The following is an 18686-nucleotide window of genomic DNA, read 5'->3' on the forward strand; positions in this document are numbered from 1 at the left end:
GCAATTTTCTTCACGTCTACCCAGAGTGTAGTCATGAAGATGTTCGAAAAGAAACACATTTGACCCGCAATGCACTCATACCTTCATTAAAATTGTAGTGATTTTTCATGCAGGCAAATTATGCACAAAGCAAAAAATGAAGACATTTTGCCAACTCACTACTCGATGAGGGCCTCCGCACACCACGTAGGTTATTTCGCCATGCAGTAACTTAATTTACGATGGTCAGTGTGGGTTTAAGGTGGGGAACGTAGCATAGAAGTACAGGACAACACGGGATTTCGCTGCACTGCCCTCTTGATGCCCATAATGTAGCCCCGCAGCTGCCCGACGACCACGTTTGTGCAATGGTGGGCACCAAACCAAACTCTCTAGCCTCAACCCTGCTCATCTTCGGATATCTGATGGGATAGGATGCATACTGGGTGATTTGATCTCAGGCATTATGTTAATTTAAAGGGAAGTCAAAATGTGACGTGAAAAACTTTCAAGAAAAATGTGATATTTCGTTATAACATTACTGTAGCTGGATACAGTAGTGTATTGGCAGAAGTAATAGTAGTTAAGCTAGTTAATCATGTACTATGAATAAGGGCCATTTGCCTGAAACGTCACCTACTATATATTTTTAAGGCAGTTTTATTGACAGACGTGTTTATAAAACAAAGGTACGCTTAGTGGACATCTGTCTAATTCTAAACTCGTGCTGCCATATTTAAGCAATCGTGGTAAAGGTCTAAACCAGGGGACCTGCGGCTTCGGAACCGCATGCGGCTCTTTAAATACTGTAGAGTATTTTTACTGAATTAGGATAACAAAAATGCTCTTGTTATTTTGTTTGCCGACCCCTGGTCTAAACCAGTGATTAATAATCCGGAGAATACAGTAGCTGCAGATTTTTTAACTACTCAAATGCAGAATATGAGAATAGGTTTTCCCCTTTTTTCATGCAAAAAAAACACAGCGTCCTCTGGTCTAACACCGTTAGAGATGAGGCTCCAAAGAAAGCTGTCTCTGGTGTAGACCAATCAGTTTCAAAGACAATGCATATATTATCAGAGTATGTTTTTTGTTTGAATTCTGACCACAAGTATTGTGGTTAATGCAGACATGATTCCTTGTAAAAGGTTTCAGTTTGGTGTTTTAACATCTTAGCACCTGTTTTGTTGCCAGAAAAAAGGGGAAACCCTATTCTCATATTTTGGTACTGGCAAAGGAGGTCCCATGATGATACTCAAATGTAATGTGGTTATAAAAGATGCAAGCACAACTGAAGAAAGTTATATCCAAACAAGACATAGCATGAAATAGGGCACAAAAGAGCTGTTTATTTCATGGCGACAGCAGAAACGCAAGGGGAACCCAGGCCAGCTCGTCACAAGTTTGAGTTACTGCATCACACATAACTTTCCAAACTGGTCAAAAACTACAGCAATTTTATGACTTTTTAGTTAGTTCCGCTAGAACGACGCGCTGCAATGGCCTGGGCACCGTAACTCAGGAGCAACCTTGAAAATAATAGTCATAAAATACACATGCAGATGTATCTGCGTTTTTGCCGTTTCACTAAAAGCTCCAACTAGAGAGAAAGATAGGTGTTGCAAAAGTGCAAGGACAAGCAGTCGTTCGGAATGGTACGCAAAGTGGCAAGTCCGTTTTTTTTTCTATCACTCACTGTTAGCGCTAGAATCTCCTGTGAGTTACACGCACAACTTCCCCGTGTACAGGAAAAAGCCAGCCTCACCTAATCGCACGAGTGACAAAAGGAAAAGGGATACAAATTTCCAAACTTAGCCTTCGTCACTCACCTACTGCATTTTTCATAAGTAAATAAGGTTTAGATATTTTTTACATTTAAAACATTAATTTTACGTATTTTTTGCCGCAACTGCGTTGATTTACAAATTCGCCATATTTTCAATAGCTGGCTTTTTACTGTAAATAAAATGGTACAGAGGCCAACGTCTATGACCACTACTGATGGGAGTGTCTGTACTTAAATAATTTTTAGAAGTTAAACATCAAACAGAATACTCAAAAATGTATGTAACAGTCTTAACTTTTTTGTTGTTGCTACACTTAAAAAACAAAATATGACGAAAGCAAAAAGTAAGAGCATTTACAAAGCCTTATTATACAGTTCATATTCGTAGTTTTTGTTTTACTTAAGAGAGGTTGTTGGCTATCACTTTAGCATCCTAACTACAGCGTGTAAGCCAACGTAGCGCAACACTGCCAATACAGTATTTACAGCAACGGCTGCTCTGCGAACAGAAAATGTTCACAACACGGTGCCAAATCGCGAGACGGGTACAGGGCGAGCCAAAGCAAAGCAATGGTCAAGTTGCGAAATGAGGGCCCCCCCCCCCCCCTTTAGCTCCACCCAGGCCCATGGTTCAATGATGTTGGGTCCTTTTATTAAGCACATCCTGACAAAGCGAACCCACTTGTGCGTGGACATGCTCTCCAAACACACTTTTACCCCTTGAGCTCTGTTGGGGATTACGGGCCGGAATATGAAACGAAGAAGAAAAGTTTTGTCGGTTAAAAATAGAGGAACTGAAATAAGCGATAACTTTGAAAATTTAATTAAATGCCAGAGCCAGTAACATGTGGCCTCGGAAAGGTTAATCACAGATGCCCTTAGCTTTAAATGGTAATATAAAAAGGCATTAACATTTGTATTACTTGCTTATCTTGTGCTCCAATAGTGATTAATGACCAGTAAACGTTAACCCTGTCAATTACTGGATTGACCAAATATTCATCTACACATTTTAAAGATCATTTTACATTTGTCGGGGGTTTAAAAAAAATTCCAGTACGTCAACGCAACAATGTTAGACATACTAATCCTAACAATGTTACAAAAGAAATGACCATTAAAAAAAAGTCATATATGATCATTACTGAGAAGGTGTGGTTGCATAAATAGCATCATATAAGCTACGTAACAATTAAGACAACAGCGGTCAAGACCAGCTAATGCGTACATAGTTACAAACATCTGCGTTGTGCACCGGCTTTTACATTTACTTTGTAAATATGTAATATTGCATTATTTTTAACACCTATGGTCGATATCTAAAAACGAGAAAGTTGATGGATAATGTATTTGAGTTCATCCTGTCCCTTTATGAAAAGTGTGTTGAAAGTGTGAATAGGCTGCAAATGTCTGGACTGGACTTTCTCTCGTGGCGTTGTTTGCGAGTTGGTGTAGTGCCCATTTCCTCCTGGTCCCATCGTGTGAATTCCCATTCCTATCCCATGCCATGTTTTGGTAGATCAGTTGACTCTTAATTTGGCTGCTGAGTACATCTTTGATTTAAACTGATTTTGTGATTCTGGGCTTTTAAGTGCACGATAATGTAAGACTCAATTCGTATGTGTCTCAAAAAATATTGTTTTGACCAATTCCTCTCGATAAAAGGAAACGGATTCAGCATTAACGTTCCTTGGTTTACTAGCACCTAGAATCATGTATATTTACAAAGTTTAAGTTGTTATTTTGAACATTCTGAATTTCCAACTTCACTGCAACGTGTCTGCACTCCCATCAGACAGTCTTACAACATGACAGATTCATTCACGTAGTATGCACATACCCAATGCTTAGAAGCATGCCATGATGCCCATTTCAATAGCACAATTTTTCAGTCACAACCCAGTTTAGACTTGACACAATTTCATCTTTGTTCTCCTTAAAATTTCTCCCCAAAAGGATAAGACTTCATATTAGGCACTTTATGTTCCTGTTATGGTAACAATGACAAGTACAGTACAAGTTACCTTATTCAATTATACACCAGAAAATACAGAAGTGATTTAAAAGTAAATCAAACGTCATTAAAGAAACCTCATTAGAGTACGAACATGAATTAAACCACTTAGGCCTCCAGTAAACTGCATCACTGTAATTTTCAATGATTAGGTCAGCGGTGTTTTTTTAAAAACAGTTCGAGAAAAAAACAAAGCTTGTGGCCATTAAGAATCTGGTTCAACATTATATTGTTTTAGTGCCGTCTCCCACCCAAATCTCGAGAGTGCAGGAAGTGATATCAGTCACCACTATAATGTACGGCAGCTGTTGTGTCTACAGCACATGCGGTGCTCAAAAGCAAAGCATCCTGCCACCGGGAGAGAGAGAAGGGGGGGGTGGTGCCTGTCGGCGGCGTCCAGGGCAGGACGTGAGCGGTGCAAGAGGCGCGTTCGGTTCACAGCGCGATCTCGCCGCTGTTGGCCCAGCGGCCGCTCTGCTCATCGTAGCGACGTCTCACGCTCCGGCGGACAGCGTCCGCGCGCCGGTACGGCTGGTTTCTCAGATCTGCGCACGCAGAGCGGGAGTGTGTGTCGTTGGGGCGTGGGGCGGCGGGGGTATGGGAAACACGGTTAAAGAACACACTGAATCAAACCGAGCGGCAAAGCAATACGCGTCTATACTGCATCCTGTAAGTTTGCTTACGGTATCCGAAGCAATCCTAGAAGTTTATACCTGGCGAGCCTATTTTACATTGCTATTATTCTGAGCATATGTTTTGTCTGCATGCCAGCATACTGGATTTCAAGACTGTATGCAGAAATACAATACTTTTTTCGAGAAATGCAATTTAACTTTACATGCACGATTTCATACTAGCAACGTATAGAATACAGAAATAATTAAAGGCAGAAAAAAAACAATGGTGCCAACATGTTGCCTTCTCAATCCTGCATGTATAGTTTAACTCCTGAGTTCCATTGACCCTCACATAAACAATCTATAAACACACGTGGTCAAGAAATGTTGCCAAACATTCTACTGTAAATAAAGCCAAGGAGCATGTAAGCAGGGCATCATTTCAAACGTGAATTAGAAGGTTCACTTTGTTTAAAAAAAACTGTACTAACAAATGGTCATCTGCCCTTTGCTAAGGCACGGACGAGGCAGATGTTTGCAGAAGCGGCAAGCAGGATTGAAAGCATTTGCTGTGGGGGTTCTTCACCAGCAGTATTTTTCTGCAACAAGCTTTGATCTTACCCTCAATCGTCTTTTACCGTAGGTACAATTATTCCTCAGAGCTAGCAAATAAAATGAGAAGGAAAAAAATACACGAACGCTTTTAAGAAGGATCTCCAGGACACCCAAAAAGAGATGATCGTTAGATGGGTACAGAGGAAACGCTCATTAACTGCCGATTGCGAAGATTTTGAAGAGTTGTTTGTATGTCATGCTCTGTTACATATCTTGTAAAATGTTGAGTAAAAAAACGACTTGATAGTAGACTGTAGAAACATACAGTTTCCAGTCTAGAAGGCATGTCCATTAGAGTCTAAGTTTGGCATGACACGAAGTCTATCTATTGCAGCTGTTTGCCCACTCACATAGACACACTTTTGTGGTAAATGTATTTGCTTTATGAGCAAAAAACAAAGCATAATGGCCACCTCTAGAGTTTGCTCGTGATTTACAGAAAGCAGTGTGAAAGGAATAGTTAATGGTCAAAATGGTGTGGATTTGCAGTCATGACCCGCCATGATCAATGCACTGCTGGATGAAGGCCTTCCCAGGCCGTTGCCATCTCCAAGTCCTGTGATATGACATGAGCTGGTTTCATCGCTCCATCTCCGCAGTGGACTTATTATGGAGGTTTGTTTCCTCCTTAATTTGGAGCTTTCGTGACTGCAGGAATTACTCTTTGCTTCTTTCGGTAAAGTCACGTAGATAGAGAAAATAATAAATTAAATACTAGCATACGACGTTTCGATTGCAACACAAGCAATCATCATCAGGTATAAATGAAACTAGAAACACAAATCTAGTATACTTAGAAATGTAATGTAATACAACAGAGAGTCGGATAACATAAGTCAACACCCTACCTGGTTGATTACGTTCTTCCTGAGAATGCTAAATTTGAGAGAGAGATAAAACACAGAACCAGAGACATATAGACAGACATATAAGTGGAGACAGATTTCTCTCTCTATATCTGTCTCCACTTATATGTCTGTCTATATACCTCTGGTTCTGTGTTTTATCTCTCTCTCACGTTTAGCATTCTCAGGAAAAAAGTAATCAACCAGGTAGGGTGTTAACTGTTTGTTTCCTCCTTTGGCTGCCACTTTATCATTCGTCTTGACCACTGGTCATTAGCACGTTTAGCAATGTTTTCAGCTCAAGGCCAATTACTTTTATGAACGATCAACACTGTCCTTTAATTCCATTTTCTAACTCTTTGGTTATTTCGGTAAAGTATGAATTCCTGCAGTCACGAAAGCTTCAAATCAAGATTGAACCGCCTCTACGGGGAGGATATTCATGCAACTCAGACATAACTTCAACCGAGAAGATGGATGCAAAATTTATAAATCTTTGGAAGGACGTGATCAACCAGGTAAAGTGTTAACTGTTGTGTTAGCCGACTCTCCGAGTTGAATTTCAATTCTAAATTTTGTTAAGTTTGATATCTAAGCTTCCTTTTCCTTTTTTCTCTCTCTCACCTAAGCCCTCTTTGAATTGTACCCCCACCCCCTCGCCCGTTACAGCCTCCCTCCCCTCCCTCCCCCCTCTCGGATCTATATAATGCCTCGTCACGACGGCATGCTTCTCTCTCTCACCTGAAGACGATTGCTTGTTGCAATCGAAACGTCGTGATCTATTATTTATTTTCCTATCTACGTGATTTTACCGAAATAACCAAAGAGTATGAATTCCTGCCGTCAAGAAAGCTTCAAATCAAGATTCCATTTTCTAAGTCATTGTCTATGTTTCTGATTCATTCCACCACAGCAGGTAATATTAACTCATTAAAGCATACTTCTGTAGGCACATAGTTCAACTTTCTAAACCTTTTCATGTCTGCCTCGTAATTTCATAATTTGATCAAAATACCTCCAGTTGTTTGCCAAACTTTTTGTATCGGACTTTTACTCAAATGTATCTTGACCCCAACTTTCCAGAATTCTTTATTAAGTTCTCCGAGCATTTTGTGTTGGTTTTTTCCCACATTATAAAGACGATGAACATCCCCAATGAGGCAGGGACCAGTTGTTGGAAATCAAGGGGCATTCCTATTCACTGAATGATTACTCAGAAATTAAATACCTCAATTCTGGAACACCTCGATCATTATAATAATTAAAGAGGGGAGACAAAAGTTGCTTGAAAAAGTATAGACCCATTTGCCATTTATCATGTTTATGAAGATCATTGCTAACAGAATAATAGAAAATTTAGAGGCCAACGAACCACACGATCAAGCATGGTTCAGGAAAGGTTTTCTGCAAAATATACCATACTGCAAATAATATTCTGGAAAATAAAAATTAATTTAACTTAGCACTGTGCCGAGCGTTTACAATGTAGCCGATACAAACAATTTTATTTAATGGATACTGATGCAGTCATCCAAGTTATAATAAAACCAAAGCTTGAAAAAAGACAAATGTTTATAAATAATTATGAAAATTGACGTGTAGAAAATACTAAAATACATATATCTGGCTTGCTATGCATGGCAATGTGCATTTATGTCACAACATGCTATGTTGCATAATAATTTAAAATGTATAGCAAACATTACTTTGTTTACTATATTACAGTATATAATGTATCTAATTTCAAATGAGAATAATGTAAATATATAATTTAATATAAAATCTGTTTGGATAGCGCAATATATTTTCAGATGGTGGCAGCTTTGGGAGGCCTTCAACCAGCTTTGAAAATGATCTCAAGCAATACTGCTTGAGGTCATTATGGTAAATGTATTGCTACTGAAAAATAACACAGATAACAGATTGCGTCTAGACAAGGCCTGCTATTACAGGGTTTGATATTCCTGCATAAACAGGTCCTTGCTTGGAACACTATAGGTGACTGTCAATGGCTGTCTGAGCTAGATCAGGAATGTGGCAATAGATGGCAGCAGATGCACACACACTGTGTATGGAAAATGCAATCCATGTAATATTTAGGACAAATACATTGAAGTCATAATAAGGCAAATATCTCAATTGGTGATATATTTAGGCCACAGGTATGAAATACATTTACCATTATGCACTCAAAAGTGTTGTGAAATGCTTGAACTCTTTAACAATTAATAATGCATTTATAATGCACGCAATATTTCACAGACATAAATGACCATGACCCTGAAGAGCGCGGAGCCAAGCTCAGTGTCACTCGACAGCCACGCGAGAAAGTTAGGGCCTTTAAGTAGCAGTGGGTGTGGATTGAATGCTGCTGGAAATGTGCAGCAGGATGGCGTACATTGTTTAAAGTATGTAATATAATCACGCCCTAAAATCCTTGATGAGTATGGAAAGTATTTCTAGGGTTTGTTTTTTTGCGTACATTTGTTGTTAAAAAGGTAACCTGCAAACATTCCTTGATATGTTTTACATGTAATATTTGGTACGCTTAAATAGCAAGTACTGGTAAATTAATCTGTATGTAAAAGTTATCTCTCTCTGTGTTAAGGAAACATGATGGAACAACAGCAAAAGCAAAAACAGTTAAGTTGGCATGGCTAAATACAATTCTTTTAAAGATGTATACTCTGAATATTCACGGAGACATTGTGTTGTTTTCATGAAGTGTGGTGTAAAGCAGGACAGAAAAAGTGCAGATGAAGATACATAAAAATAATAGTAGTTTAACACAGCCAGTGGAATTCGCTGCCACAACATTCAACATTATTTGTATGACTTTTATCCAAAACAGTGATGCAGTACATACAAACTGTAAAAGAGCATTAGAACTCCAGTCATGAGCGTAGAAATTGGGTGAGCATTGCGGCTAACCAAATTGGCAGGAAGTACAACGTCACATCTTGTGTGATGAGGCTTTCTATGTCATCCAAAATTTCCAGTATTGAGTGGAAAACCGGAGGAAATTATATTATACCCAGCTGTCCATACTGATTAAGTGTAGAACAAAGGTGCCATGTTATTCAGCAGATTCCCTCTGATTGGGAAAAATGCAATAAATAGTTACTCAGAACTATCCCTGCAACGATTTACTACAGATTCATTGAATTGCCACGATTCAGGATCATTTTATTTAAACATGTATTCTTAAAATATATATACTTTGTAGTGGCATATTATAGCGCCTCTAGTGGTTGCAGATTATCGAAAATAATTTAATCTCAAGCGCACAATTCAATGCATGCATCGTAAAAAAAAAATCTATTTTAACTGATGCATAATTTCACCCCTATTAATACCATTAATATATTCTCAAGAAAACGAACACTAAATTAAGAATCAGCATACAGCTCGGCTCAGCAATGCTGATATCACATTTTCATTAAAAGACCTTGCCAACAGTTGTTTTTAATCACATCGATATTTAAACATATCTCAGTGTTATATTGTATTTGGGTAGCAGTCACAATCGCTCTCTAGTCCCTAAGGTGTGATGCCAATATTAGACAAATTGCAGATCTATCTCCTGCCACTGTCACGTTTGTGAGGTTTAATAAAATATGGAGTCTTATCATCTGAATCATAATCTTTCTTTTTAAATTGCTGCGAGGCCAAATGTCTTTCAAATCTGTTTTTAATAATATCAGCGGCAGAATGGAAGTTAATGGTTGTGCAAGATATTGTAAATTATGTGGATAACCGGAGTTCTAATATCCATATACTGTTTATAGTGTGCGAGTTATTCGAAGGGTACAATCCATGCAAGCAATATCAAGTTAATGAAATGAAACAACATCACAAATCCTTCCACAGTGATGGGCACAGGAAAGCTTGCGTCAGACATATGCAATATGACCCTGTTCCAACGACAGTTATCAGGAGGTTAGTACTAAAGATGCAAAAAAAAGCCGATAGTTATTAAGCAAAATAGGAATCCAAACGTCGGAGGGCACACTCAGCGAGCAAAGAATACAGGGCGCACTGCGCGAGCAGGGAACACAGGGCACACCCAGCGTGCAGAACGACACCAGGAAGACATAGGCAGTCACAGCTTCTGGGTTGTTCGGCCCGATGTCCGACATTTCGCTCAACATGCTGGTTTGTCCATCGCAACTTCAGACATCGTGCCGAACAGCAACACACGGTGTTTACTGGTTGTACGTGTTGTTCGGCATGATGTTCGACGTTCCGCTCCATCGTGCCCAACAGCATGCGGTACAAGCCGAAAACGCATCGGAGAGCGATACAGCACAACTGCGAAAACCTATGCAGTTAGAATGTTGCATCTATCAGGCATTAGCAAGGAAGCAGAGCAGAGAGTTTGCGGTGTACAATGGAGGTGATGAGGAGGTGAAGGAGGGTGGCTGGGGGATGGGGGGAGGCGTGGGGGCAATGTGGGCGGGGGGGGGGGGTCTAAGACCTTGTTAAAAGCTGGGAAAGGGTGTCCTAAAGCAGTTTTAGGCGTGGGACTCCTCGCTCGCAGATGTGTTCTCGCAGAAGAGGCGCGAGCAGCGCTTAGCCGACCGGGCAGTAAAGGGGACGCTCTTCAGCACTGTGCGGTGGGGCATTCGGGGGAGGAAGGGAGGGAGGGGAGGGAGGGGATGGGGAGGGATGTGGGGAGGGATGGGGAGTGCACAAATACACGTTACCAACCAGGATAGGGAGGGGTTAGGGCGGGAGGGCGTGAGAGTGGGGTGAGTGGGAAGGAGGGCTTAAGATTTCGCTATGAGTTAATGCATTGCTGGCAAAACGTCTGCTCAATAATTCAGCGGGTTATTAAAGTTAATTGTAAGATATGTACATGACTAATAGTTAAAAAGAACAGCACAGATGGCATACGGTAAGTCTTGGTTTACATTTTCATCATTATGTATGTTCATTTCAACATTTAATTTGGCTATAGAATGACATTTCATTCAGTACGTGTTTTACAAACTAGATGATAATGTTCATTAGCATAGTGCTGGCTCAACAGGCCTCACTATAAAATGCTATTGCAGAATAGTGCAATAGAATAGAACCTGGGTGCCAAATAAGTTGCTGGATTCTAAGCAACAACATCACTATACACAAAGTTTTGTGTAGTATCCTACTCATCATTTTTTCTTTCATGAAGTTGTACCAATACGCGACACCTCGCATTAATAAAAATTGACACTTTGTCATGGCAAACCCAAGACATACCGCACGCATTGGTAATGGATTTACTGCATTTCGATGTTTTTTATTCTAACAGCGCTGCAGATAATATGTTAATAATTACACCACATGACAAATTATGCACACGCAGTAGAGATGGCAGGCAAACACTGCATGACACACATCTGTGACATTTATGACAGGCATCAATTTGGTCTGCACAATCACAGAGTAACTGGGCAACTCCACAGTGACCCTGGAGATGGAGAGGTAGGTGGCTGGAAAAACAATACCTGTGATGATGTCCTCAATGGCTCCATCTTTGCCCTCGTAAACCATTCGCTCCTTCACCTGCTTCTTCTTCAGCTCGGCTATCAGCTCCTGCTGTTGCCGCCGGTTACGGTGCGATGGAGACAGCTGCGGTGGTGATATTTGAAGGCAGATGGGTACACGTGCACGATCACGTGCAAACACACACAGAAAGACGCAAACACCATTTGTAAATGTAAACACTCGTACATGGGAACGTGGGGTCGTGTATGGAAACAAAATTGCACAATTTAACCAAACACTTTAATTGCCACTCAAATCACACTGCTGGTAAAACACCGACATTAAACGCAAAACTGCCACTTACAACTTCTTTTAACCCTGCCTTCCTGTGCTCTTTTTGAATACGTCTACTCAAAGAGGTTTAATTTAGGATACATCAAGCCCCCACCGAGTGCTTTATGTCAAATATTGAAAATACCTTTTGTGCCGCCAGCAACGCTGCGGCTTCCTCCTCCTGCTTTTCCTTGAGGGCCTCCTCCTGCCTTCGCTTCATCTCATTATCAAGCTCGGCTTGCTGCGGGAGAAGAGAAGCAAGCAACGGAGGCACTTGACACCCACTGTGCCTATTACCATCGCACCCCGGCTGGCTATGAGGCCCTGGCACAAAACTCACCACTTTACAACACAGTCGCTTTAGCCCCCCCACCCCCCACCACGCAATTGCTTCCATTTAATTTTTAACGGCGTTATGTTAAAAACATGCACATAATGCCCCCAATTCTAAGGATTACACAACTTTCTGTGAAACAAGCACTGCGAGAAAAGCACAGGAAAGAAATATGCAATGAAATGTCAAACATAGCGTGCGTGATGTCTGAGATTAAAAAAAAAATCATAATTCGGTTCGGAAGTTCTTCTTAAATAATGAATACAAATAAATAATGCGAAAAACACATCTCACCTTGTATGCCTTCACAAATCTCACTAAGAGTGGGAAGAACACAGACGGGGGAGTCGTCTTGGGGTTTTCCCCAAAATACTGCACCACGGTGTTGTACGCCTCCTGAATTAGTTAAAGAAATGAGCATAAAAAGAATAGTCACATAGTTCCCACGTTGCACTCTTAACCAATTCATTAATGAAACAACAATTTCCTGGCTTGTGTATGAATGTAGAAGATTGATAATTTAAATCTTGACTTAAAGCTTTCGTGACTGCAGGAATTCATATTCTTTGGGTCTTTTGGTAAAGTCAAGTAGATAGGTTCAAAGAAAATAACAAAAAAACTACGATGACGATCGTTTGAGTTGTGATTGAAACGTCGTAGTTTATTATTATTTTTTCTTTTCTTTTTTAACCTATCTTCGTGACTTTACCGAAAGACCCAAAGAATAAGATTGATTTCGATTTAAAGCTTTCGTGACTGCAGGGATTCATATTATTGGTTCTTTCGGTAAAGTCACGTAGAAGGGAAATAATAAAATAATATAAATAAGACAATAAAATTCTCACGTTTCGATTGCAACACAAGCAATCATCATCAGGTGTGGCGTTTTTTTCAAATGTTATTGTTTTATTTTTATTATTTTATTATTTCCCTTCTACGTGACTTTACCGAAAAAAACAAGAATATGAAACAACAATTTTTTAATGTTTGGGCCTTGTGACGCATTGCTCATTGACACTCAAATTATGATTTACAGACACACAAAATACAGCATTTATTTCTAGACGGGAATAACTAGTGTCCATTTGGCTCGTACGTGCGGCGTAATTTTAATATCTCTGGGGCTAACAAATCCTCGTATTCCAGGACTGGGTCTCAACATAAGGAGCAGCTGCTATGGCGTCCATCACGCCACACAAAGATCTGCGTTGCAAAAGGATCCAGAAGCTGCAAACAAAAAATCTGCCAGCAGGGGGCCACAGGCACCATCATTGCTGTCATATCCTGGCTGTGGTGACCATCGCTAATTTAGTGAGCATTTAGCCATAGTCTAATCGACAACAATCTGTGGCAGTTTATTCAAGTCTTGGTCTGTGAATTTCATCGAATCATTCTCTTAGTATCGTCAACTAAAGTAGACAAAACATTTAGTCCATTCACCGTAATTAAATATCGGGCACGGACTTTTTACCCCCCTAATATCATCCGGTCAGCCAATCGGTGAACTAGCTTAATCTTTTGATATACTGTACATATAGAGCGTCAATTACCATGTTTAGTCTTCTTCAGTCACTGTGGTCTCGAACATCGTTATTTCATGATCTGTGTCTTCATTTAGACTCGTTCAATTCATCTCGTCAATAGTCACGCTTTGGTCATTGTTAACAAAATAAACACTTTAGTTGACAAACATTTGAGTCACAAATTTCGTTTACACAATCAACACTGTTAGTGACGGGAGAAGCGGCGTCAGCAGCACCTGCGCGGTCTTGGTGTCGCTGAGCAGCCTTTCCAGCCGGGCCTCGCTGGGCGCCAGGAACTCGCGCAGAAGGGTGTTGCTCTCGTGCATGCTGAACTCGCGCTTGGTCAGGTCCATGCCGCGCTGCAGCTCCCGCACGTCCTGCAGCACGTTCTCCATCGACACTGCGCCAGAGCAAGGCGACAAGCAGTGCAACGTCTGCGTCAATCGCTCTCAAAAAATGACGTATGGCTCAATGTGCAATGTGCTTTCAATGCCGATTTAAATAACAAATAAATCGCCATCGCACCCCCTTGTCCATAATATTTTAAGAATACGTTTGCAGCAACACGACAATTGGCATTGGTTATTGATATCAGGATACATACATCGGTAACGCTCGATCTACAGGTCGCATACTGGCAAAGTGTGGGTTACTCCCACCTCTTCCGAGATGTTTGCCCAGTGTGGAAGAGTAGGCCAAATACCTTCCAGAGATGCTTTATAGAGCTGCCCCTACCACCCGCAGTGGCATTATTAAGCAGGGCTGCACCTTTGCATTGGTACTGCAATGAATGTGTTCGGTGCAAGGACAGTGCAATGTATTGTAGGGCTATTGAACGTACCAATCTGCTCAAATAGGTTAGGTGTTATAGGTCACTTGTCGTTCTAATGCCATATTTTTCATCTGGGATACACATCTCATTTGGAGGTCAACTGAATGTCCTGTTAGAGGGTATTTCTTTCTGTGAAGTCATATACACTACAGGACAACCCTTTGAAGGTCATTGTTACACAGTGTGTATTGCCCCAGGCCAATCCTTCAATTTGGGAAACAAATGAACGTGCCACAGTGCAAGGTTGAAGCGGTAAGATGGATTGCATAACTCCTCTGAGCTTAACAAATGTAGTGAGTGGACCATGGTACATTTTATGCTTCATATTTTTTTTTATTTTCCCCAATTCTACACCAATTGTGCTCCTGACGTCATCGGATGGAGTAACCGTTCGGAACTCTTAGAGACGAGTGCATCGCCACAGGTCTAAGAGAATGGCTGACGGAAGGAGATATCACAGAACTACTTCTGGGATCCCTTGAAGTGACATTTATAGCCACTAAGTCGGGGGGTGCACTCTCCAACATGTCCTGCTACGGAGAAATGCTTGTCACATGGCAGTCCAACAGATATTCGTTTTTAAATATAGCACTTGGATTTATGTAAATGAAGTGCAAAACGAAATAGATATGTTTTATGTGCAGTCATTGTTGACTGGTTTGAGACCATGCACTCGCCACACATGAGAACCGGGTTTAAGCATGGGTGGCTACCTGGATGCTAACCCATAACTTTCAGCGGCGCTGGCTTAGTGACTGCACCCAGCCATAACAATCGAGATAATTTTAAACGATCGTTTCTCTGGAGATTGTGTAGCACGCGTGGAAACAGAGCGCGCACCTGCGGCAGCTTTCTCGATGTAGCGCAGCTCATTGTAAAAAGTGATCAGGTCTGGGTACTTGTGCTGCACGATGTTGGAAATGTAGTGCAGCAAGGTCAGTTTCCTGTCAGTTGATTTCGTCTCCATCAGCTGCAAGAGAAGGAACGACAGGCATCCAAGAAAAAATACAACGTTGTGAATAATGCATGACACGTATTTAAAAAAATACATATATCAAGGTTTCTGAACACAGGCATGAAGGCCCAAAACACCAAGCAGCCAGCAACAAACAGCACTTATAGGATTTGTAAAAAGTGCACACTCTTACCAGATCCAAGCTCTGGAGCTTAAAGCCATACACAGCACCTCTCTTGCTGCTGTTCATGTAGTTTCCAAAGGCCAAGATGATCTGTGATTTCGCAGAGGATAACAGTGCAGTACCAATGACAAAAGGTTTCCGAACCAATATGCAGCTGGAAGCAAAACCAATGCAAGCTGTAATAAATCAGTGGTGCCTTACTACAAACGATGGCTAATTTGTTTTTACAATGAGACAATAAGGCTGAATAAACATGATTGAATTACATTGAACACGTTTTTTATGTTTAATGTTATTATATCTTGCAGCCTGTGTAAATAATAAGCATGTTAATGTCCCATGTTCAATACCTATTGACGGACCCTTGTAAATGTTGTACTTTGCACACATACCTCCAATATCTTTTTTATTTTGTGAGAAGACTTAATTGACATGGATGCTGCTATTATTGCATTGAGTTGCTGTAAAACAAAAGGACACAGAAATAAAGATGAGAGAAGACGTGACAATGACGGACCTCATTGATGGATAACTACTGAAAAATATAAACAGCTCCAAAACAAGGCAAGTTACAGCTGTCTGTAAAATGATTAAAACTTTGCGCAAGAAGTAACAATTAGAATCAGTGCTCCCTGATAAGCCACCACTAGGAAACAGGGAAAACTGTACAGCTCTATGACACAACTCCCGTCTACTTCCTAAAAAGTGGTACTCGTTTTATCGCTCCAGGTGGAATTATAGGCCGAGTCAAGCACCGACTGTGACGTGAACTCATAACTTGAGCACTCTGACCTTGGTGCCAACAATTGTTACGAGCACAATCAGCCTCGAGTAGCAATACAGTAAAGCGTTTCAGCACAAGCAATGGGATGGTTCTCATATTTTTCCAAATTTGACAAATTACTCGTAAATTACTTAATTGGTGAAGCAGCATAACAACATTGCCCCTATTGGCCAACTGATGCCCACTTTCTGGCCACTGCCAAGCTAGCAGGGACAGCAGCCACAGGGGGGGGGGGGGGCAGCGGGTACCTGGCTGCAAGGCGCCATACACAAGGTGCACTGTGTGTGGTGTGGTATAACTCACTGGAGTGAGCATCTGTACGTTCTCGGTGAAGTTTCCAATGAAGATCATGATGGTCATGCGCTGCGTGAGGCGCTCGATCTTGCTGAACTGTAGCATGAAGCGGTCCTCGTCTGCCAGCTCGTCCAACGGCTTGCGCTCTCGCTCGTACTGACGCAGCAGCTTCACCTCAGCCTCCGATGGGAGGAACCTTGTGAGGCACTCCACAAAGTCCAGCCGCAACGTCTGCAGGTCAAACCTGCCGCACCCGAACAAAAGAAAAACAGTGACCGCCCGACAACCGTAGAGCGGACATGTGGTGATCACACAGCTCTGGGGGGCGTATTGGAGACTCGATCGTAATAAGCACCTTTGTAAATGGTGTCGTATTAATATTTAGTGTTTGTTTTTTTAAAGGAAAGTTCGAAGTGAGTGGAAAGATTCTTTTTCCAGAAGGGCCTTGAACAGGATATTTGGTCACTTTCATATTGAACGTGTTTAGAATTGGGTAAAACAAATTGCTTGGATAAAACACACTTGTATGAGTGGGCAACATTCAAACACATACATATGGGCCAGCTACCACTTACTGATCTGGCATCTAATGGTCACTGTTTAGCCCTTCAGGTGGATACCTCACAAATACATTAGCTCCAACTTCCAAGTTGCTGCATTACAGGGCGTGCACCACCCTGCCCAGTGTTATTACTGGTAGTTCGGTATAACATCAATCTACACTTACATCTACTGTGGGAAAGACTGCCACTCACAGATTGGTCTTCACAGCCACGGTTACCCACACAAGTCATGACACTGTCAGCACTGTCATCTTTGGTCCAGAAATACAAAAATAACAATTATCGGTACTGTACATGTTAAGCTCGGCATGCTGGGACGTTAATGTGACTGCATCACACGACTTACATTTGTATGGCCCGGCAGATCTCTTCGGTGGTAAGGCCACCTTTCCGCAGAGTGATAGCCAGGTTCTTGGCACGGTTTGTCTCCAGCAGTGTGACCTTGTTCTGGGTCTTGTGCACCATCTTTATCTTGGAGAGGCACAGATCCACCGTGGCTCCCTGTGCCCGGGTCTTAAACATCTCCTCAAACTCATCCATGTCCAGGTCCTGGGGTAATACAAAGGGTAAGGCCGCTTAGGCTACCTGACAGGTTGAGAGGACCCCTCCTGTATCTGACGATGAGGCTGATAACGCAGGCAGCTGTAGAGGTTATTGTGAATTTACATGACATTAAAGTGCATTACACAATCGAGTTGTAGCTGTTAATTTTGTCCTTGCATACACTTTTATTGTTTCGTGATAAATATATAAATGCTTAACCTGTGTGTGGAAGTAGTTTATATCATTTGCGATGGCTAAAATATACTGTATATGCTATGTTCACTGAATTTTTAAATATACGAAATATTTCCTTCGTGTATATAACTGTAATTGATACAGGATAGATTTTTGCATCATTTGTTCATTTTCAAGATGTTCTATTCTATTCATTGCCATTGTATCTCATCAAATTTCCATAGGTCTCTCTTGTAGAAGACTGAATAGGCACTCTCATAGTTACATCAAGTGTTTAATCAATGACATTTATTTAAATATAGTTACTCTTAAGTCCTCTGCCCAATGGCAGGTCTTTGGATACATTGTTACGTACAATGTTAAACGTCATTTTAAAGACTGTCATTTGTAATTATTTAGTTTTGCCAACCAATCATGTTTGTCTTTGAAGCGGAAAGGACATTTACAATACTTCTAGATTTGAAGCTTTCGTGACTGCAAGGATTCATACTCGTAGGTTTTTTTCGGTAAAGTCACGTAAGTAAAAAATAATACAAGTAAAATAATAATAAATGCCACCCTTTAGTACCACCTTCACCTTCCTGGCTCCACGCACACCCCAACCCCCCCCCCATCCAGCACCCGTCCTCCTTGGCTCCTCCCCCTCTTCTTACCCTATACCAGGGGTCGGCAACCTACGGCTCCGGAGCCGCATGCGGCTCTTTACGGGCTGCTTCTGGACGATATGTACGTATGTACAGTATGTACTCAGATGCATTGCGGCTCTTGAAATACTGAATTTTGTACCGAATTGGAAAGAAATGGCTCTTCTTGTTATTTTG

General features: G+C 41.2%; 1 protein-coding gene across 7 annotated transcripts in view; it reads right to left on the minus strand.

Moving 5' to 3' along the window:
- Positions 1-1316: 1316 nt before the first annotated feature.
- The window catches only part of FMNL2 (formin like 2), an 87624-nt gene continuing 70254 nt past the window's right edge, over positions 1317-18686 (minus strand). For 4 of the 7 annotated variants that reach the window (XM_078869430.1, XM_078869425.1, XM_078869420.1 and 1 more), the window contains 10 exons: positions 17474-17676; positions 16574-16808; positions 15879-15947; positions 15496-15576; positions 15188-15317; positions 13752-13915; positions 12287-12388; positions 11804-11899; positions 11346-11469; positions 1317-4324 (listed from right to left, as the gene is read on the minus strand). In XM_078869430.1, the coding sequence (XP_078725556.1) occupies positions 4215-4324; positions 11346-11469; positions 11804-11899; positions 12287-12388; positions 13752-13915; positions 15188-15317; positions 15496-15576; positions 15879-15947; positions 16574-16808; positions 17474-17676 (1314 nt within the window). In that variant the 3' untranslated portion in view covers positions 1317-4214. Of the gene's footprint in view, positions 4325-10333; positions 10466-11345; positions 11470-11803; positions 11900-12286; positions 12389-13751; positions 13916-15187; positions 15318-15495; positions 15577-15878; positions 15948-16573; positions 16809-17473; positions 17677-18686 lie in introns of all 7 variants that reach the window. The other 3 variants (XM_078869434.1, XM_078869432.1, XM_078869413.1) reach the window with 1 other exon arrangement.

Source organism: Lampetra fluviatilis, chromosome 2 (assembly GCF_964198595.1).
Source record: "Lampetra fluviatilis chromosome 2, kcLamFluv1.1, whole genome shotgun sequence".
Classification (NCBI taxonomy): domain Eukaryota; kingdom Metazoa; phylum Chordata; class Hyperoartia; order Petromyzontiformes; family Petromyzontidae; genus Lampetra; species Lampetra fluviatilis.